The sequence below is a fragment of the Ursus americanus genome, chromosome 18 (genome assembly GCF_024610735.1).
Source record: "Ursus americanus isolate L20-20 chromosome 18, mUrsAme1.1.p, whole genome shotgun sequence".
NCBI classification, from domain to species: Eukaryota; Metazoa; Chordata; class Mammalia; order Carnivora; family Ursidae; genus Ursus; species Ursus americanus.
The window spans coordinates 27339422-27361896 of NC_142144.1; the positions used below are offsets into that span (position 1 = coordinate 27339422).

Consider the following 22475-nt stretch of genomic DNA (forward strand, 5'->3'; position numbering starts at 1 on the left):
TTTATTCTTCCGACCCATAAGCATGGAATATCTTTCCATCTTTTTGTGTCTTCTTCAATGTCTTTCAAGAGCGATTTGGAGTTACTAGAATATAGTTCCTTTACATCTCTGGTTAAGTTAATTCCGAGATAATGTATGATTTTTGGTGCTATTGTAAATGGAATGGATTCCCTAATTTCTCTTTCTTCAGTCTCATTGTTTGTGTATAGAAATGCAACTGATTTCTGAGCATTGATTTTGTGTCCCGCCACATTACTGAATTGCTCTATAAGTTTTAGTAGTTTCAGGGTGGAGTCTTTTGGGTTTTCCATATAGAGTCTCATGTCATCTGAGAAGAGAGTTTGACTTCTTCTTTACCGATATGGATACCTTTTATCCCTTTTTGTTGTCTTGTTGCTGTTGCAAGGACTTCTAGTACTATGTTGAATAATAATGGCAAGAGTGGGCATCCTTGTCGTGTTCCTGATCTTAAGGGAAAGGCTTTCAGCTTTTACCCATTGAGAATGATATTTGCTGTAGGCTTTTCATAGATGGTTTTTATGAAATGGAAGAGGAATGTACCCTCTATCCCTACACTCTGAAGGGTTTTAATTAGGAAAGGATGCTATATTTTGTCAAATGCTTTTTCTGCATCAATTGAGAGGGTCATATGGTTCTTAACTATTTTGTTGTTGATAAGATCTATCACACTGATCGATGTGCGAATGTTGAACCACCCTGCATCCCAGGGATGAATCCCACTTGGTCATGATGGATAATCCTTTTAATGTACTGTAGGATCCTATTAGCTAGGATCTTGTTGAGAATTTTGGCATCCATATTCATCAGGAATATTGGTCTGTAATTCTCCTTTTTGATGGAGTCTTTGCCTGGTTTGGGGATCAAGGTAATACTGGCCTCGTAGAATGAGTTTGGTAGTTTTCCTTCTGTTTCTATTTTTTGAAACAGCTTCAGGAGAATAGGTATTCTTTTTTCTTTGAATGTTTGGTAGAATTCCCCGGGGAATCTGTCAGGCCCTGGACTCTTGTTTTGGGGGAGGTTTTTGAACACTGCTTCAATCTCTTCATAATTAATGGGTCTGCTTAAATAATCAATTTCTTCCTGTTTCAGTCTTGGTAGTTTATAGGTTTCCAGGAAGGCATCCATTTCTTCCAGGTAGTTTTATTGGCATAAAGCTGTTGATAAAAGTTTCTAATGATCTTTCCTATTTCATTGATGTTGGTTGTGATCTCTCCCCTTTCATTCATAATTTTATTATTTTGGGTCTTTTCTCTATTCTTTTGAATAAGTCTGGCCAGTGGCTTATCGATCTTATTTATTCTTTCAAAGAACCAGCTTCTAGATCTGTTGATCTGCTCTACTGTGCTCCTGGTTTCTAATTCATTGATATCTGCTGTAATCTTGATCAAATGCCTTCTCATGTGTGGGTTAGTATTGTTCTTTTGTTCCAGCTCCAGTTTCTTGAGGTGAGAACATACAAACTGCATTTTTAGATTTTTCTATTCTTTTGAGTGAGGCTTGGATGGCTATGTATTTTCCCCTTAGGACTGCCTTTGCAGTGTCCCATAGGTTTTGGACTGATGTGTTTTCATTCTCATTGGTCTCCAAAAATTGTTTAATCTGATTTTTAATTTCCTGATTTACCCAATCATTCTTGAGCAGGATGGTTCTTCGTTTCCAAGTGTTTGAGTTTCCTCCAAATTTTTCCTTGTGATTGACTTCCAGTTTCAAAGCATTGTGGTCTGAGAATATGCAGGGAATAATCTCAGTCTTTTGGTATTGGTTGAGAGCTGTTTTGTGACCCAGTATATGGTCTATTCTGGAGAAAGTTCCATGTGCATTTGAAAAGAATGAGTATTCTGTTGTTCTGGGGTGTAGTGTTCTGTATGTATCTATGAGGTCCATCTGGTCCAGTGTGTCATTCAAAGCTCTTGTTTCTTTGTTGATTTTATGCTTAGATGGTCTGTCTATTGCTGAGAGCAGAGTGTTGAGTTCCCCTACTATTAACGTATTATTATCTAAATGTCTCCTTTTTCTGGTTAAGAGTTGGCTTGTGTATCTAGCTGCTCCCCTGTTGGGGGCATAGATATTTATAATTGTAATATCCACTTGTTGGATACATCCTTTAAGAATAATATAGTGTCCTTCCGTATCTCTCACTACAGTCTTTAGTTTAAAATCTAATCTGTCTGATATGAGAATTGCTACCCCAGCTTTCTTTTGAGGTCCATTGGCATGAAAAATGGTTTTCCATCCCTTCACTTTCAGTTTGGATGTATCTTTAGGTTCAAAATGAGTCTCTTATAGACAGCAAATGGATGGGTCATGTCTTTTTATCCAATGTGCAACCCTGTGGTGTTTTATGGGAGCATTTAGGCCATTCACATTGAGACTGATTATTGAGAGAGATGATTTTAATGATGTCATGTTGCTTGTGAAGTCTTTGTTTCTATAGAGTGTAGATTTCTGTTCTGTATCGCTCTTGGGGACTTTTTATAGAACCCCCCTTAATACCTCATGTTGGGCTGGTTTGGTGGTTATGAATTCCTTCAGTTTCTGCCAATCCTGGAAGGTTCTTATCTCTCCATCAATTCTGAATGACAGCGTTGCTGGATAAAGGATCTTTGGTTGCATGTTTTTCTCAGATAAAGCCTTGAAAATACCCTGCCAATCCTTCCTAGCCTGCCAAGTTTCTGTAGACAGGTCTGATGTTATTCTGATGGCCCTCCCTCTGTACGTGAGGATTTTCTTCCCCTTGGCTGCTTTCAAGACTGTATCCTGGGATCTAATATTTGCAAAATGCACTATGACATGACATGGTGTAGGTCTGTTGTCATTGACCTTAGGAGGGGTCCTCTCTGCCTCTTGGACACGAGTGCTTGTTCCTTTGCCAGATTAGGGATGTTCTCAGCTACAATTTGTTCAAATATCTCTTCTAGAGCTCTCTTCACCCCCTCAGGGATGCCGATGATTCTGACATTAAAACGTTTCATTGAGTCTGTAATCTCCCATGGTCTACATTTTTGAGATTGGATTTTTTTGAGCCAAGTTTCTGTTTTAACTTTCTCTTCTACCATCCCATCCTCCAATTCACTAATTCATTCTCTGCCTCATTTACCCTGGCCATCAGAGCATCTAGTTTAGACTGCAGTTGATTCATACCATCTTTAATTTCTGCCAGATTTGCTCTCATTTCCACCCTTAGAGATTCTATATTCTCATTAATATTTTCATTAACATATATTTTTTAAGCCTACACATCATCTTGACCATTGTTACTCTGAACTCCATTTCTGACAATTTGGTTATATCCATATCCATCAGTTCTGTGGCAGAGGCCACAGACTCTATATCTTTTCTTTGTTGGGGGGGATTTCTCCTCCTCATCATTCTGCTGAGGAGAGGTTGCAGGGATGCCTAGAGCCCAAATTATTGACCAGAACCCAGGCAGTGTGCATGTGTTTTATAGGGACTTTAGGGATGTGGGCTTCTTTATTTTTTAGCCTGCTTTCTGGGGAAGGGGCCTGCCACGCTGATACTCAGGCAGCCCTGTTTGGGTAGAGTCACCCCATCCCCTGCGAGGGGGGAATGGGGATGGGCACAATGCGAACCAGTATTTCTGGGCTTTTGTTCTCTGGCAGCTTTTCCCGGTGGTTTTCTGTGCCTCTTCTGAGAGTCAGAGCAGCAGTGGCGGTATCCTAGCCTGTCTCAGAACAGAGAGATTGCAGTCTGCTCTCCACTGAGCTCTCCTGGCCACTTTAACTCTGTTTCTGTCAGTGCTGCTAAAAACTCGGCAGCATCTCAGATTGTGCACCCCACAGCCTGTGTCAGCCCTCACTTCCAGGGCCGGCACGTCTCTGTCCTTTGTGCTTCCAACACCACCAGCCGCCCCCGGTTCCCGCGTGTGCTCCCAAGCTCCCTGTTTCAGTGTGGTTCGCGTGCGCTCCAGAGCGCCGGTTTTCAGTTTGGACGCATGTGCGCTCCCGAGCTCCCGGTATCAGTCTGGTTCCAGTGAGCGCTCCGGAGCTCTGGTTTTCAGTCTGGTCGCGTGTGTTCCCGGGCTCCCGGTCTCGGTCTGCTTTCCTGCAGGTGCCGGTCCACGAGTCCACCTGCTCCCCCGTGCAGGTGGCTACTGCTTCCCGGCGCCCGAGCAGGTCAGCTCCCTCCCCCTTCCATTTATCCTCCGATATCTGTGCATGGATTCATGGCTTCCTGCTTCATACCTCAATACTCAGCGCTGGAGATGTTCGTTTGTAGAGATCCAGATGCATCTTCCTGCGTCTCAGGCTGATTTCGTGGGTGTTCAGGATGGTCTGGTAGATATCCAGCTCGATTCAGGGGACCAGCTGGTTTTCCAGTTCTTGTTTTTGATGTCTCCTTGAGGTCACTTGAAAGGATCACAGAAGGCTGATATCTGTCACCTATTGCAGTTTTAGTGTGCTAGATTAACAGAAACAAACAAACAGAAGTTAAATAACATATATATACCTCCTGTGTATATGGGAGATACCAGGAAAGCTCCTTGAAATGGCCCCTAGAAATTTTTATTTTGATGTACTTTATTTTTGCTTTTGTTTTCCTTACCTCAGGAAACATATCTAGAAAATGTTACTGTGGCTGATGTCAGAGAAAGTAATGCCTGTGCTCTCTTCTAGAACTTTTTTGGTTTCAGGTCTCACATTTAGATCTTTGATCCATTTTGAGTTTATTTTTGTGTGTGTGAGGTAAAAAAGTGGCTCAGTTTCATTCTTTTGCATGTAGCTATCCAGTTTTCTCAACACTGCTGAACAGACTGTCTTTTTCCCATTGCATAGCCTTGCCTCCTTTATCAAAGATGAATTTTCCATATAACCATGAGTCTATTTCTGAGCTCGTTGTTCTGTTCTATTGATCAATGTCTGTTTTTGTAACAGTACCATACTGTTTTGATTACTACAGCTTTGTAGTATATGTTGAAATCTGGGATTGTGATACCTCCAGTTTTGTTCTTTTTTCAAGATTAGTTTGGCTATTTGGGGTCTTTTGTGGCTCCATACAAATTTTAGGATTATTTGTTCTAGTTCTGTGAAAAATGCTGTTGGTATTTTGATAGGGATTGTATTACATCTGTAGATTGTGGACTATATGCAATTTTACATGGAAACATTGCTTTGGAATTATTTTGCTGTGTGAAATCACAATTAGGACATGTGGGGTTTTCCTGTTTTAGAAGGTGATATATATGGTATATAGTTCTCTGTGATGATTCATGAGAACAATCATCATGGATTTTAAAACAGGACAAACAGTTGTAATCTTAGCATAATTTATACATTACACATTTTCTACTGATAAAAGGGAGGCCACTCAATGTTAGACTGCTAAGCTTAGCCTAGGATAAGATGAAGATAAAAAGTTTGTTTTAATGATTGGTCAAACCATTTACCTGGACATTGATGGGAATGGTATAATGTGGACAGAGAATACCCAGGCTTTGGAATGACAGGACCTGTATTCAAATCTCAGCTCTATCATTTATTATCCATACAACCTTGGACACATTACTTAAACAGCCTGATTCTTATCGTCCACATCTGTATAATAGACTTGATGATACTACCTTTCAACAGGTTATAAGAATTAAGCATGTGATAATAGCACCCAGTCGAGACAGTAAAGTGCCTAGTAGAGATATTACACAAATATGAACTAAAACAGTTGTTTTCTATCCACTTTATCCCATGTCCTATGGACAAATAGGACACCAGTACTTGTCAGTGTACATCTATGGACGCAGGATTAAAGCCTTTTTCCCTGTAACATCCAGCTGACATTCCTGATAATTATTTAATAAAAGTATGTGACATTTTGGCGCACCTCAAAGATTGATTTTGCCTACAGTGCTCCATTTTTTGGTCAGGTACATCTCGTGGTCAATTGTTTTCTTTCAGTAATTATTTTTACGTTTGCATTATTTTATAAGCTTATTTAAAAATAATTTCAACAATGCCGATTCCAGTGGTCACCACTAAACATCTTAAACTGCACCTTCCCTATTTGATTCTGTATTTTGATTCATCCCTTGTGTAGCTGGACTATTTACTGGAGGGTATTTTTGCTTTCCCAGGAAGACTAAGTAGGTGATACTTTTTTTTTTCCTAATTTTTTGCATATCTGAGATGCTACTCTATTGCTTCCTCACCTGATTTAACAAATCGGCTGAATATAGAATTTATCTGTTACAATTTTTTCCCATGCAGATTCTAAATATCTTCTGATATATAATTTTTTAAAGGAAATCTCAAGACCAACCAGAGTTTTTCCCTTGGTACAGCATCTTTGCCAAAATGCTTATGAAATTATATATATTTTAAATGAAGTAATATTAATATATTATCTACTTATATTTAAACTACATATATATTTATATATTTAAAGGATTTATCCATGTGTTTTTATTAAGCATGAAACACTCAGTGAGCTCTTTTCAACTCAAATCTTTCTTCACCTTGGGAAAATATTCTTCTATCTTTATTTATTTATTTATTTTTTTGGTTCATTTGTTCTGGACTCTTCTTCAAGCAGTAATTATTGTGTTTTGTCTCTTTGGGCTAAACTCTAAGTTGTTATTTTAATTCTTTTTCTCTGTTCTTTCTTTATCTGTAACTGAAAGAGTACATTACATTTTTTTCCATAATATCGATTTGATTTTTCAGACTGATCTTAACTACTGGTAATGTAAATTTTAATTCTATTTGCTTTTTCATATCACCACAAATTTTTTCATCTTACTCAGTTTCTTTTAATTTGGCTGCCTCTCAGCACTATTTTATTTCAGGCTTTTGTTTCATTTATCAAATATTGTTTTATATATTTTATCTTGTTTCATAAATATTAGGAAAAGGAATTGCCTAATTCCCCCTAATTTTTTGAGTATTTATAGTTTTAAAAGTTGTAAAGCATATTTTCTCTGTATTGGGAGTACTTTATGCTTTATATTGCAGAATATGTCATATGCAATATTCTAGGTGATTTTTTTTTTTTTTTTTTTTTTTTGACTACTAGAAGCTTCTGACAGCCTGGTTCTCACTCATATGTAGATCATTATTTCTTAGACTCTATCCACTTTCACTGCTGTTAGAATCTTCCATTCTTCAGATGATGGCTATAAGTGTGTATGATCAGCTCAGACTAGGCTGATTTGGAAACATAATACAGTTAAGGATAGTTCAAGCAGGGAAATTTCATATTAGTCACCAGGCTTCTACACTGAATCCATTTTTAACTTCCTTTGTGTGCCAGCATCCAATTCAGATACAAACTATGGTTGTTCCTAGCCTTTTTCACAATGTTATCCTGAAAAACATTTTAAACACAAAGTATACTACTGTAACAATAATATGAATGAATTATTCATATATAAAGAATTCATAATATCACTATCCTGTGATTTCACATTTTTTTTGCATACCATCTTCTAAAACTTTTATGTAATCTTTTACCACTTGATTTAATAAGGAAAAATAAATAAATATATGTAGTATTCTCCTAAAAGCAATCACATTTATAAATAAGGAAAAATTAGGAATAAATAAGGAAAAATTAATATTTGTTTGGACCGGGAAAAGCTTTATAAGGCACTGGGGCCTAGAGAGTTTGTTACTCCCTCAGGATATAATTTTCTTTCTACCCAGAGGGGAGTGAGGAAGGTCAGTGGACCATGGTAAAATTGATTTAAAATTATCTAAACAAAGTTCAAACTATACACAAACTATACCATTCACTGCTGAAACATAACTAACTAGACACATGAGCAGCAGCAGAACACCTGACACAAAACATTCTTGAATTTTTTTGTAAAAATAACTGAATGAGGTCAGAGATAAACTCATGTTCTATGTTTAGAGTAAGAGTGAACGAATGTTATAGCATTCAAATCTGAGTCTTCTCGTAGGCTAGAGTTAATCTGCCATGTCTAGTTTGTGAGAAGTCCAATACCCTACAAGGACTAGTCAGATGACAATATTTAATTGAGAATGCAAACAAGTAGAATGCATGAGCGCCGGGGTGGCTCAGTTGGTTAAGCGTCTGCCTTCAGCTCAGGTCATGATCCCAGGGTCCTGGGATGAGGCCCCACATCGGGCTCCTTGCTCAGCGGGGAGCCTACTTCCCCCTCTGCCTGCTGTTCCCCCTGTTTGTGCTGTTAAATTAAAAAAAAAAAAAATCTTAATTAAAAATAAAGTAGAACGCATGCTGGAATTTCTGCTCAAAGCCAATTAAATAGGAAGGTCACTTACATATCTCCTAGGTCAAAAAGAAACTTGCTCAAATAAAACCTTGGAACTTTGTGATACTGACACGTGATACTAATGCAGTGGGATGGGAATATTAATTAGAAAAGAAAGACTAAAACAGAAGTGATTTAAAGGGGTTAGTCTGGAAATAGGAATGTGGGTGGAGGGGAGAGAAATAATTTTGTTTTTAATTTACAGATATCAATTTTGTACTTTTGCTGTACACATCCATTTTTCTTATAACTAAGAATAAATTTTTAAAAATTTAATGATTTTAATGATGTAATTTAAAGTTTGAAAAGAGTAGGAATACCCCAGAGTAATTCTAAAATCCTAGCACTATTAGAACATTTTTTTTTTTAGTATTTTTTTTTTTAATGTTTTATTTATTTATTTGACAGAGATAGAGACAGCCAGCGAGAGAGGGAACACAAGCAGGGGGAGTGGGAGAGGAAGAAGCAGGCTCATAGCAGAGGAGCCTGATGTGGGGCTCGATCCCAGAACAACGGGATCACGCCCTGAGCCGAAGGCAGACGCTTAACCGCTGTGCCACCCAGGCGCCCCACTATTAGAACATTTTAATTTTGTTCCAAACGCATAGGGAATGGAAAACCTGTATGTTGTTTGAGGCTGTTTTGCTTTAAGAAATTCAGATAGCAGAAGTGTTCAGCATATAGCCTGCCTCCATTTTATTTTCTCTCAAAATAATTGCTGCCTACTTATTTTATATCCTGAATCATATTAATCAAAAAGATGTAGGTTTTAATTAAAAAAAGAAAACTCATTTTTTTGAAACCTTTTAACATTGAGTAATCTATACATGCTGTAAGAACATACTAATTGAAATGGAGTGTTTTCTGCAAACGGGAATTTGGGTTAAGAATGGCAATTTGGGGGGGGGGGGGCGCCTGGGTGGCGCAGTCGTTAAGCGTCTGCCTTCGGCTCAGGGCATGATCCCAGCGTTCTGGGATCGAGCCCCACATCAGGCTCCTCCGCTAGGAGGCTGCTTCTTCCTCTCCCACTCCCTCTGCTTGTGTTCCCTCTCTCGCTGGCTGTCTCTGTCAAATAAATAAATAAAATCTTTAAAAAAAAAAAAAAGAATGGCAATTTGGTTGAGAGGTTAAAAACTAGGACTGAAAAGCTATGAGCATGTGTTCTCAGGAAAGGCGTAAAAACAAATTGCAGTTTCAGTGGAATCTGTAACAAACTGCACATGCCTGAACAGGCTTTTGTACGAACACGTTAATCTGATTTTTCAGCCTGAATGATGCAGCACTAAGAACTTCTTCCTGTGGCAGTAGCTGCATGTATAAACTTCATGTACAACAGGACTTCTTATCTGGATTATTTGCTAATGTTTCCAGTGATATGTTAAAGGACATCATTGACTTAAGGGATTCTGCAATAACTAGGTTTGCTTAGATTAGTTGGCATTACTCTCAAACTGGTGTTTTCTGGTTTTTTTTTTTTTTTAAGATTTTATTATTGACAGCACGAGCAGGGGGAGCAGCAGAGGGAGAGGGAGAAGCAGGCTCCCCAATGAGCAGGGAGCACGATGCAGGGCTCAATTCCAGGACCTTGGGATCATGACCTGAGCCAAAGGCAGATGCTTAACCGACTGAGCCACCCAGGGGCCCCACTCTCAAACTTTTGATGTTCTTTTAGAGAAAGAAAAAAATGTAATGACTCAGGTTGCTCTTTAGAATATTTTTAGCTAAAAATATTACAAGGGTCCAAATTTCCTTCCCAGACAAGCAGGGGATCCAAGGGTTAGCCTAGCTTGGGCTATGGTTCTAGAAGCTAAGGCTGGACCTAGGAGTCTGGTAGGAACAGGGCTTTGGGAAAAACCTGTGATTTGAGGGGGGGAAATGTCCTGCAGAAATTCTGGCACAGGACCTACAAGAGCTTGCCAGTGATTAAAGACCAAAAGGAGGCTGGGTGAAAATGTGAGATCAGATTTGTCAGCAAGACTTGACTGGGTAGGTTCAGGACAAAGGAAGGAGAGAGGGGGTACCTGAGGAGGGTTAAAGACACTTGATTCTGATACTCTGTCATATAGACTCTCTCTAAGGATTAAGCACCTAATATCGGTCAAACCTGATTCCCATCCTTATTACTGAATTAGGTCTGTCTTCGTGCCTGTAGTTTAGACAAAGCAAGTGGCAGCAAAAAAAAAGTGTAGTAGATTTTCATAGTGTGCCTGGAGTTGAAGAGTTAGTGAATCGACAATTGACACATCATGAATTCAAGTTTGACTATATCAAACTTCAGTTTAGTTATGGATGATGCCTTTGTGACAAAAAGCAAATCAGAAGTGGATAATTTCTGGTGTGTTTTCTTTTCCACTGATTTTGCCAAAAATACATGAATATCTTTTACCTGTCTCTACAGTGTTTTTCTCCCCATTCAAGATTTTAATCATGTCTGGTTACTGCATTTGTTAGAATTGTGCTAAATTTTCAAGGTTGGATCTTGGGTCCATATCCACGTATTAGTGATCTTTTGTCATACTGTTTTTCTCCTGTTTGACCATTTTCCTTTTTAAAAAAATTTTTACATTAATTTTTTAAAATGTTTTATCTATTTTAGAGCAAGCAGGGGAGGAGCCGAGGGAGTGGGAAAGGGAGACAATCTGTCACCAAACGTTGTTACAAATTCTTTTCTTGTGATGGGAACTTTTAAGATACCTTTAAGAACTTTCAAATATACAATACAGTATTGTTAACTATAGTCCCCATGCTGTATGTGCCCATGACTAGATATTTGTACCTTTTGACCCCCTTCACCCATTTTACACACCCCCCACCTCTGGCAACCACCAATCTGTTCTCTGTATTTATGAGCTTGGGGGTTTTTTGTTGGTTTATTTTACATTCCACATGTAAGTAAGATCATACAATATTTGTTCTCTGATTTATTTCACTTTGCAAAATGCCCTCAAACTCCATCCATATTGTCACAAATGGCAAGATTTCCTTTTTTTTTTTTATGGCTGGATAATATTCCACTGTATATAACACACCACATTTTCTTTATCCATTCATCCATCAATGGATGCACAGGCCATTTTCATATTTTGGATATTCTAAATAAAGCTGCAGTGAACATGGGGGTGCAGGTATCTTTTCAAGGTAGTGGTTTTGTTGTCTTCAGATAAATACCTACAAGTTGAATTGCTGGATCATATAGCAGTAATAGTAATAGTAATTCTATTTTTAATTCTTTGAGGAACTTCCATGCTATTTGCCACAGTGGCTGCACCAATCTCCATTCCCACCAGCAGTGCATGAGGGTTCCTTTTTCTCCATATACTCACGAACACTTTTTATTTCTTTTTGATTTTAGCCATTCTGACAGGAGTAAGGTGATTCATTGTTTTGGTTTGTATTTCCCAGATGATGGGTGATGTTGAGCATCTTTTCATGTGTCTTTTGGCCAACTGTATGTCTTCTTTGAAGAAATGCCTGTTCAGGTCCTCTGCCCATTTTTTAATAGGATTGTTATTTTTTATTTGTTTTTTTGTGTTGAGTTGCCTAGGCTTTTTATATATATTGGGTATTAACTCCTTATTGGATATATCATTTCAAATATCTTCTCCCACTCAGTGGATTGCCTTTTTGTTTTGCTGATGGTTTCATTCTCTGTGCAAAAGCTTATTTTGGTGTTGTCTCAATTGTTATTGTTACAGAGTTGTCTCAATATGTTACAGAGTTGTCTCAATATGTTACAGAGTTATTCTTCATCTGTACGTGTTTATTCCTGGTAGGTGATGACCAAATGCCATTATGGCACACTGTGCAAGGTTTTATTGTAGCGCAAGGTGAGGGCAGTGGTGGGAAAAATTAGTCATGGTTCACATTAACGTGTGAAAATTAAAAGAATTTGCTCTGCAGCAGATAGCATCATAGTCTCATTCTAAGCAACAACTTTATTTCACCCTTCATCAGCATAATTAGATAAATGCTGAGCTAAACTTTTGTTTCTCTGGTGGTTTGTAATTATTTCATGTTTTTGTTGTTGTTATTTTAGTTTTATGAAACTGGAGGCAAAAGGAGTTCATTTCAAAGTTTATACTCATACATATTTAAATCTCTTGTGAAACGTTTTCCCCTTTAAATAGTTTTTACATTACTAAATAATGTGTTGGAAACAACTGTGTAGTTGAAAGATCATGAACTTTGGAATTAAAGAGACATAATCAAATTCTGATTGGCTGCACCTTAACTGAGCAAGGAAAGTAACTTCTCTGAGCCTGTGTTTTCTCAGCTGTGAAAATGATAACGGCAACTTTGTTGAGCTGTTAAAATCAGGTCATAGATGAAACTAGGCGCAGTCACTGTATGCTTTTCTTCCTTTCTCTTTATCCTAAATCTACATTTTGCCATCTACATTTTTCAGCAACCAGGTAATAGCATGGCCATAGAGTAGCAGCACAGTGCATTTTTGGTCCATTTAGCCCTGATAGAAATTGAGAGAGGGAGTGGAAAAGATGGCTTAAAGTATTAGAACGATTTATAAAAGTAAACTCATGCTTTTTCTGGTCCCCCAAAGCAGAGGTAATCAGGATGTGTTTAATACCTGCTTCCTTATGCTGACCTAGAAGCAATCTCAGGATAAACATTTTTTTTAGATTTTTTTCCCCCTCCTCTTCAAATTAACATGCCTTGAATTGTTAATCCTAATTAGCACAAAAGCAAACTCCTAGATCTAAATTACTAAGCGATTTAAAGTTTTGTATATTCTTGCTTCCTTTGTGGCAGATTAATGACCAGATAAGCAGCTTTATTTCTGAGCACTCTGTCCTGTTCCATTGATCTATAGGGTCGACCTTTGTGCCAGTATCACACTATTCTGATTACTGCAGCTTTGTGGTGTAGCTTGGTACTGGGGATTGTGGTACCTCCAGCTTTGTTCTTTAAGATTGCTTTGGCTGTTTTGTGGCTCCACAAACTTTAGTATCATTTTTTCTAGTTTTGTGGAAAATGCTGTTGGTATGATAGGGATTGCACTGAATCTGTAGATGCTCTGGGGACTGTGGACGTTTTAACAAAATTCTTCCAATCCATAAACACAGAACCTATTTCCATTTGTGTGTGTCATCTTCAGTTTTTTCGTGAAAGCTGACAGATGTGAAATTAAAACCTTTCAACTCTGAAACACAATAGACAATTTGTATACTTCCCACACCTACAAAAAATAGAATAGGAAGTAATAGATACAACATAAAAAAAGGGCTGATACTATAGATTCTTTGAATTCCTTGGAGGAAAAAGTCTCTAGCATGAAATCTTTGCTTATAAAATTTTACTGTGAGACTTCATTACACGTATGATTGTATGTCAAGACTCTAATGGTAATTTTTCATAGTGACTATGGGTCAAACAATCTCAGTTTGCTAATCCATAGTGTGGACCACACTATTTCATCTTTAAGAGTTCTTATACTCTTTCATTGAGGAAATCATCTTTGAGACCAAGTCATTTAATAGGTTATGGGCTCTAAGGAGTTGCACTTAGCAGTTTACAATCTACTAGAATTAAGGTGTGTTCAGTTACTACTATTAGGCAATATTTTCTGATACCTTATGAAAGGAAGATGGGAACAGAGGATGATCCACAGAGGTGGTGCTTTCTGAGTAGAACCTTGAAAGATGGGTATGCTGTTGACAGGAATGGTATAGAATGACTGTTCCATAGTGACAAGAGCAGGAGCCAAACAGACAAAGCAGCAAGCTGTGTCCAGGAGTGGCAACTATTGCAGCTCGGGTGGCATGTGGGGTTCACAAAGGCAGTTAGGTTAGGATAGGCTGGAACTCCATAAAGTGGGCAGTTAGAGGTGCAGAATGCCAACTGTTAAACAGGGTGTAATGTGCATGAGGAACAACATGCAGAAAGGGGCCAAGAGGCTTGAGGTAAACTTGGGAAGATACTTAGGACCATTGAGTAACAGAGCCCATCCTCCAAACCACATAAGAAAAGTTGTCTTGGGTAATATGTAAACCCTCAACCCATCAAAGAAAACTCTGGTCCTTAACTGGTGGCAAGAAAAGGGGCAGCTTATGTGTACCATTCTGTCATACAGTTAAGCAATAGTAGCCACATTATCTCACTAGATTGGTATAAAATGACCAGTGGCATGAGCTTTAGTATTAAACTGCAATCTTTGTTCTGTGATGGATTTAAATGTACCCCTCCTTGCTCCCACCCACACGCATGGCAAGTAACGAGAATCTTGTCTATGTTAGCTCAGCTCTAGGCACAAACGCAGGAGGATACCTAGCTCATAGTTTGTTATATTATAATGGCTAGCAGTATGGAGGGGGATAGTCCGAGTTTAAATCCTGGCTCCCCTATCTCCCCCCACTCACTTTCCCCCCAGTGTAACACTGGACAAGTTATTCAAGTTTCATACCTAGAGTTGAGAATAAATATGTAGCTGGAAAGGGAGGAGTGTTAGATAACGTAGATATTCTTTCTTGACACAACACAACAAGTGATTCCTTCTTAATAGTTTGTTGCCATTTGGAATCTAAAACCCTATCAAGGGGCACCTGGGTGGCACAGCGGTTAAGCGTCTGCCTTCGGCTCAGGGCGTGATCCCTGCGTTATGGGATCGAGCCCCACATCAGGCTCCTCCGCTATGAGCCTGCTTCTTCCTCTCCCACTCCCCCTGCTTGTGTTCCCTCTCTCGCTGGCTGTCTCTATCTCTGTCTAATAAATAAATAAAATCTTTAAAAAAAAGATAAATAAATAAATAAATAAAACCCTATCAAAATTATTGTACTTGGTAACATTAAAATTGTTCTTTCTTGTACTTAGAAGGGCTATTTTACCCATGCAGGATTTGTAGCATCACACATTCGTCATGGGAAAATACCATTTATTGAGTTATGCAAATCTTCAAAATGTTAACACATTTCATAATACAATACTAAAATATCCTGCTTGTTAATATTACCACCAGTATTATCAGAAAAGTCTTTGAGAAGATGTCCAGCTCACAATGACAAATACAAGTTTGCCCAAATTCTAATTTTCATTTGAAAGCTACGATGTTATTATTTGCAACAGATGTCAGGTTAATATGACAGGCTCACTTTGTTCATTTTTAAGAAATGTCTGCCAAATACCATAGGCTTAAATAACCATAGTTTGTCTTAGTCATCTACTCAAGTAAAAACGGTATTCATGAAAAAAAGCAGTTACTTCAGACTCCAACTGAAATAACTGCATTTCTGCAAAATAACCCTGTTTTGGTATGCAGAAGTGCTTTTGTCTAATTTCCATTTTTCCCTCAGATTATGAGAGATGGAGGAGGAGGAGATTAAAAAAATTAATTTTTACGGCTTCATCAAAGCCACCCTTGAGTCTACCATTAAAAAACATTCAAATGCATGGCAGTGAAAAATACAGTCAGCATTGCTAATAGAGTGCGCTGCCCTGCCTTGGTTTATGCTGAGACAGCAGTTTTATCCACCCTTCATGCAAATGTTAACATGGGGACTGCAAGTTCTTTATACATTCTGCACGCAATTCTGTCAGCTCTGTACCTTGCAAATAATTTCTATTCTGTGCTTTGTCTTTTCATTTTCTTGAGTCTTTTGAAGATATATTTTTAAATTTAATATTGTGTGTGTGTGCACGTGCGTTCTAGGAAATCTTTGCCTAATCTAAGGTCACAAAGATTTTGTTTCTTCTAGAAGTGTTAAAACTATTACTTTTTGTGTATGTTGTGAAGGGCAGTGTTTGTTTTTCTGCATAAATATCTGTCAGTACCATCTGTTAAAAACATGAAAATGGTTTATTACCTTTTATAGATGTCATTAGATTCAGTCTGCTAATATTTTCTACCATCCTGTAATTTTGTTTTGTAATGTCTTTGTCAAGTTTTAGTATTAAAACCCTGACCTCATAAAACAAGTTGGAAGTGTTCCCCTCCCCCTCTATTTTCTGAAAGACTGTAGGACTGGTGTTACTTCTGCCCTGAATGGTAAAATTTACAAGTGGAAACCACATGGGACTAAAGTGTGCCTTGCAGGAGGATATTTAATCATCTGGATTACATTAATAGATGTGAGGCTATTCTGGTTTTGTCTGTTCTTGTCGGTTTTGGTTGAGTTTTATTTTTGTCTAAGTTGCTGCATTTATTGGCATAAAAATCATAATTTAATTTAGGTAAGAGCCATAGTAGTAACTCTTCTTTCCTTCCCCATATTAGTAACTTGTACTTTCTCTGGCTTACCTGATTGGTCTAATTAAACATAGACTGATTTTGTTGTTCTTTTGAGAACCAGTTATCAGTTTCACTAATTTTTTCCTCCACTGTTTTTCGGTCCTATATGTGCTGACTTCTACTTTTTATTATTTCCACCTTTCTATTTAATTTGGGTTTACTTTGTTCTTATTTATCTAGAATATAGATTAGGGTAGAAGCTTAAACCACTGATTTGCACCTCTTTTTGTTGTCTAAATCTATCATTTTTTTAACAAAAAAACAAAACAAAAAAACGATTCCTAACAGACTGAAGTAGAAATCACTAAGAAAATACTACCTTGGAAAATCTCCAAATATCTGGAAAGTAAATACAAATCCAACAGAAGAAATGTCAAAGCAAATTGGGATATATTTTGAACTTAAAGATGAAAATGCAACATATCAAAATCTGTGAGATGAAGCTAGATGGTCTTGCTTGCTAGAAAAAAGGTCTCAAATCAATAGTCTAAACTTCTACCATAAAACTAGAAAAGAGCAAACAGAGTAAGCCCAAAGCAAGCAGAAAAAAAGGAAAGCAGAAATCAAAGAATTGTAAACTGAAAGGCAATAAAGTCAATGAAACAAAAAACTGGTTCTTTGAAAAGACAATAAAATCAACAAACTTCAGCAAGATTGACATAGAAAAAAACACAAATTACCAATATCAGGAAAAGTGATACCACTTCACAGCTTGAAGACATCAAAAGGATAATGAGGAAATACCGTGACCTCTACACACAAATTACAAACTTGACAATTTATATGGAACAATTCCACAAAAACTATCACAAGTCACTCTTTATAAAATAGATAATTTAAATAGCCCCATAACTATTAAAGAAATTGTACTTACTTTATATTCTCCCCATCCTACCCCCCAATCTCTAGGCCCAGACAGTTTCACAGGAGAATTCTAATATTTAAAAGATTAAGACAAATTCTATATAATTCTACAGAAAATGGAAGAAAGAACATTTCCCAATTCATTTTACAAAGGTAGTAGTATCCCAAAACCAAATAAAGCCAGTAAAAAAAAAAAAAAAAAAAAAAAGAAAACCTACAGGTCAAAGACTTTCGTGAATATACACAAAAGTCATGACCAAACTATTAGCAAACAGAATCCTGTGGTAAAGCATACCCTCGAGATATTTCGGTTCAGTTCCATATGACCACAATAAAACAAGTATCACAAAGCAAAATTCTGGGTCTCCCAGTGCATATAAAAGTTATATTTCTAATAGTCTATTAAGTGTGCGGCAGCATAGGACTAAAAGAAAGTATATACCTTAATTAAAAAATACCTTATTGCTAAAAAATGCTAGCCATCTATCTGAGCTTTCAGTGAGTCGTAATCATTGATCACGGATCACCGTAACATATATAATAATGAAAAAGTTTGAAATTATCGGGGAATTACCAAACCGAGAGACTCAGAACAAATGCTGTCAGAAAAATGGTGCTGGCAGACGTACTTGCTGCACGGTTGCCACAAACCTTCAATTTGTATAAAACAAACACGCAGTTATCCATGAATCACAATAAAACAAGGTATGCCCGTACATAAAAAGAAGTATAGACCATGGCCAAATGGGGTTTAATCTAGGAATACCAGGCTGGTTTAATATTCAAAAATTAAGTAATGTAATTCATAGTACTAACAGGTTAAAGAAGTTACATGATCGTATCAATGCAGAAAAAGAAAATTCAATAACCCATCCATGACAAAACTGATTAAGCTAAGAATAGAAGGAAACTTCTTTTCCTTAATAAAGAATATAAACCAAAAGCCTATAGCAAACATTATATTTAGGTGGTGAAAGACTGAATGCTTTCCTTAGAATTCTGGGGAAAAGGCAAATATGCCAGCTCTCATTATTACACTTATACAACATGAGGCTGGAACTTCAAGCCAGTGCAGTTAAAAAAAAGAAATAAAAGGCACACAGATCAAAAAGGAAGAAAACCTGCCCCGATCAGCAGATGACATGATTGTGGGAGTGGCTGGTCTATTTGATTACTTCACCATATTGGAAGAGGGATTCTCAAGTTTTTGCTTTTCCCTTTGTTAGTGTACCTGAAATGCCCAAACAAACCAAACAAAAAAAGGTAAGGTAAGGAATCCTTTTCAAATGTCTGACATTCTTCCTAAAATAATTTTCTCACATTGTGCATACTGCTTATCCAGGTATGTCTTAAATTTATTATATACAATAAACACAAATGTTCAAACTGTCAGAAGGGTAATATATCATAGATTCTGGAGACCAGCTACCAAGACTGGTATCTTGGCTCTGCCTCTCACTAACTGTATTGTCACTGTGGACAAGTTTCTTAACTTCTCTGCTCAATTCAATTTCCTCAATGATATAATGCTGATCAACAGTACATACCTCAAATGTGAAAACATGTGCAAATGAGGATAGCATCTGATGTATAAAAGAGCTCAGTAAATGTTACTCCTATAATTGCAGCTGTGTGAAATCAATGTCCCCATTTCCCCTTCATGTCTTCTTCTAATGAAAGAATATGACTCACAAAAATTTAATGTTTGAGGACTTTCATCAGAGTGCAGGATTATATATGACAAAAATTAGGGAAGCAAAAATATAGAAAATTTGTAGTAAAGAAAATTAGTTCACATGGCAAAATATTCAACCTCACAAGTTATTTATAAAGTGCTAGTTAAAACAGCAATGAAGTGCCATTTTATAACTAGCAAATCAGAAGTGATAGAACTACTAGCCAGTGCTGACTAGGTTATGGTCAACAGGTATGTGACCTTGCTGAAAGTGTGAACTGACAGAAATGTCCTGGCAAACAATCTGCAATACATTTGAGAGGAAAAAAACTCCTGTATATCTCTTACATGTGGTCTTAGACTTCCTGTAATTCAGCATTTACAGCTTTGTCTCCCTCTCCTCCCACGGTGAACAAGAACTAATTCCAGATTCAATCCTTTCCTATGTGTCCCATTATATCAGTTACCTGGATGTTATCTGACATGAGAAGGAAGGATGAGAAATGTTAAAGCCAAGTCCAAGGACTATAAGCATAGATAGGGGAAAGATAACATAAAGGAACTAAGACTCAAGTATCAAGAAGGGATGTGGGGCCAAAATAACATACTCAAGATCCGATGAGATCATGTAAGAGCTTTCAAGATCCGAAGTTTGGAGACACTGCTCTGGCGATGTGCCTAGAGATAATAGGAACTACATACAGTAATCTCACGGCGGTTGGTAGTGCCGCTTTGGAGTTGTTAAAAGAGAGTCAACCTTTTGGACTGGAAAGCAGAAGACACTGAGAAATATAATAATCAACAAATTTTGAATTCTTTTGGTAAAACAGATCGATCTATTCATAAATGTATCAGAACGAAGGAAAAATAAATACATTCTCATTCACCAATGGATTGTTACTAATTAGATGATGAAAAGCCTGACAAAAATCTTTGAAAACATGAGACTTCAGATAAATGTGGAGGGCAGTATGCAACAGACCTTTTCCCAGGTTTCTATTAAAAACCAGCAGACTTTTTAAAAACTTAAGATTGCACAGACCAATTACTAAGCATATAGAAACATGATACCCAAACATCATGGAGTCTAAATCAGGGCTCTGGCATTGTATCGTCACAGAACTAACCACAAACAGCTCGTGCATGCCTAACAGCTTCCTCTGTGTTCCCTTTGTTGGTCCAGATACTTGCTTTATAAGTCTTCCTTACCTAGATGACTTTCTTAACAGAAAACACACTAATATTACCTTAGGAATTAAGCTAATTAAAAGCTGACTATCCTATAATTTCATCTGTCTCTTTGTATTTTGATTTTGCAAACAGAATTCACCACCAACCAGGTATCTCAGGGTCCCCAATATATATATAAAAGAATTGTGTAAGAAAAAAGCATCTGAGGACATGCATAAAATCACAGTCATAGCAATTGGACCACAGTTACACTAATTAAGAGAGGAATCTATACTCATTTGTAAGTGATTACATAAAGGGAGAGAAGATATGGGTTAAGTAACAAAACATTACATTTTTACATAAATAAGTAAAACGCAAGTTCTTTGTTTAAAAAAACAGGTCAAGGTGAAGGAGTAAATTTGTACTTTTAACTTCCAGATGTGGTCATTTGGGTCCTTTTGCTTTGGATGTAGTTTCCTTTGGAATCTTTCCATTTTGACATTGAGTAAATCTGGCTACTGTCGAGACACCATCCACAAACTTGGTTTTGAAAAGGACATTTGCATTGTTGAACATACCCTCCTTTAGTGACACCACAATGAACTAAGGGAAAAAGAAAAAAGCATAAGATACTTTTCATAATCTGAAGAAATCCATTCCTGTTTTTATTCTGGGATTAAGAACTGTCTGGAGATATTCTGATCTTGTTATTTCTTTCAAAGCTTGGCTCAAAGCAAATGCACATCCTCAAATGCAAGTAACAAATAGTCTAATATTGGGCACCTAGATGTATTCTAGCTTTCTATATTTGGGTTTTAGGAGTCTCTTAATTTTACCTTGAGTGCTTCATTACCCAGGTTTACTATTTCCTGCGGGTTGAGTGCTGGTTGCTGTCCTCTGCCCTAGCACCACCGTTTTGTTGCTAGCTCTAAATGCCCTGGTAAGATTGCTTTCTCTGTGATATTTTAAGAATATCAAAGGCTACAAGTTCCTACAAGCACTACCACTAGCTCAAATGGAACATTTACAGAATTAAGAAAAGGTACCACTTCGCTGCTACCTGCTAAAAAGACTACCATCATAATGTAGTCTGTGACGACTATGGTAAATGGAGCCCCGGAATCGTCCGCTGCGTTATCTATATAACCATATGTGGCAGCCCCAGGTCCTGCAGCAACAGCTCAATAAAAACAGCTCTGAAAGGGGCTTTTCTCTATTTCCTACCCAGGAAAAATGACAAGTACCCCCATCAAGTACCACATGACTTTCTGATTTCCTGAAACAGTCTTGCTTTGAGTATTCTCTGGCAGCTAGTTAGAGAAAATAATCTTAACCGTAAATTAATTCCAAATTATGAAAACCTTAGATTCTCCCTCATGGTACAACAATGGTTATGCCTGGCTCTTTCTTTAACAGGAAACCAAACCTTTTTTCCTTCTATATCCATTTGAATGTAAGTATATGTAAATATGCACTATATATTTAAAGAGATACACAAAGCTTTAATATTCCTCAATCCTAAATATCTTCGTATTGGCCATTACTAAAGAATAGTTTTAGAAGAAGAAATACTAAAACTATCATGGAGACCATCTTCCTGGTTCTTACCTGAGAATGTGTGAAATGAGTACGCAGCATCTGTCCGATATTCTGGGTGTGCGAAAGGTCCAAGGCTGCGTCTACCTCGTCCAGGATATAAATAGGAGCAGGTTTGAAGAGGAGCATGGACAATATTAATGACAAAGCTACTAAGGACCTTCAAGAAAGACCAAAAGAGAAGTTATCAAAACTTGATTTTACCACTCTTTACCGAAATACTGAAGCAAATCTGCTATCCTCTTACTATGGAATAGTGCAGATTTAACTGAAAGATCGCCATAGAAGTAAATAATCTCAAGTTTCAAACTTCAACACTTTTGTTGTATTAAAATGGTTCTTTTATTTTAGCTTTTCCTTTTTTCTCTTCAATGAGTTTTATTTTGAACAGGTTTGTATTCTTTCCAATCGAATCATCAGGATAATTGTCACTTAAGGAAAGATCATGTTAAGTGTTTTCTTTCCTTCCCCTGTTGCTATTAGATGCCTAAGTAGCAGGTGAGTGAGGGCTACTTACTGATTAAGACAACAGCTACTGTCTTGGTGAAACTATAACTGGTTTAGGTGCCGTCTTTCTAACTTTTACTATGCACGTACCTGTGGGTATACACACACACACAAATACACACTTTTTATTGGCACCATTTAAGAGTAAGTTGTAT

At 37.3% G+C, this 22475-nt stretch overlaps 1 protein-coding gene and 1 long non-coding RNA gene across 2 annotated transcripts in view; one reads left to right on the forward strand and one right to left on the reverse strand.

Moving 5' to 3' along the window:
* The window catches only part of LOC123781066 (uncharacterized), a 614912-nt gene that overhangs the window by 569303 nt on the left and 23134 nt on the right, over positions 1-22475 (forward strand). The gene's annotated exons all lie outside the window — the stretch shown is intronic.
* SMC2 (structural maintenance of chromosomes 2) overlaps positions 15136-22475 on the reverse strand; it is a 68208-nt gene continuing 60868 nt past the window's right edge. Inside the window, exons 24-25 of the mRNA XM_045780351.2 lie at positions 21826-21973; positions 15136-20820 (exon numbers count right to left, since the gene is read on the reverse strand). Of these exons, the coding sequence (XP_045636307.2) occupies positions 20662-20820; positions 21826-21973 (307 nt within the window). The 3' untranslated portion in view covers positions 15136-20661. The remainder of the gene's footprint in view (positions 20821-21825; positions 21974-22475) is intronic.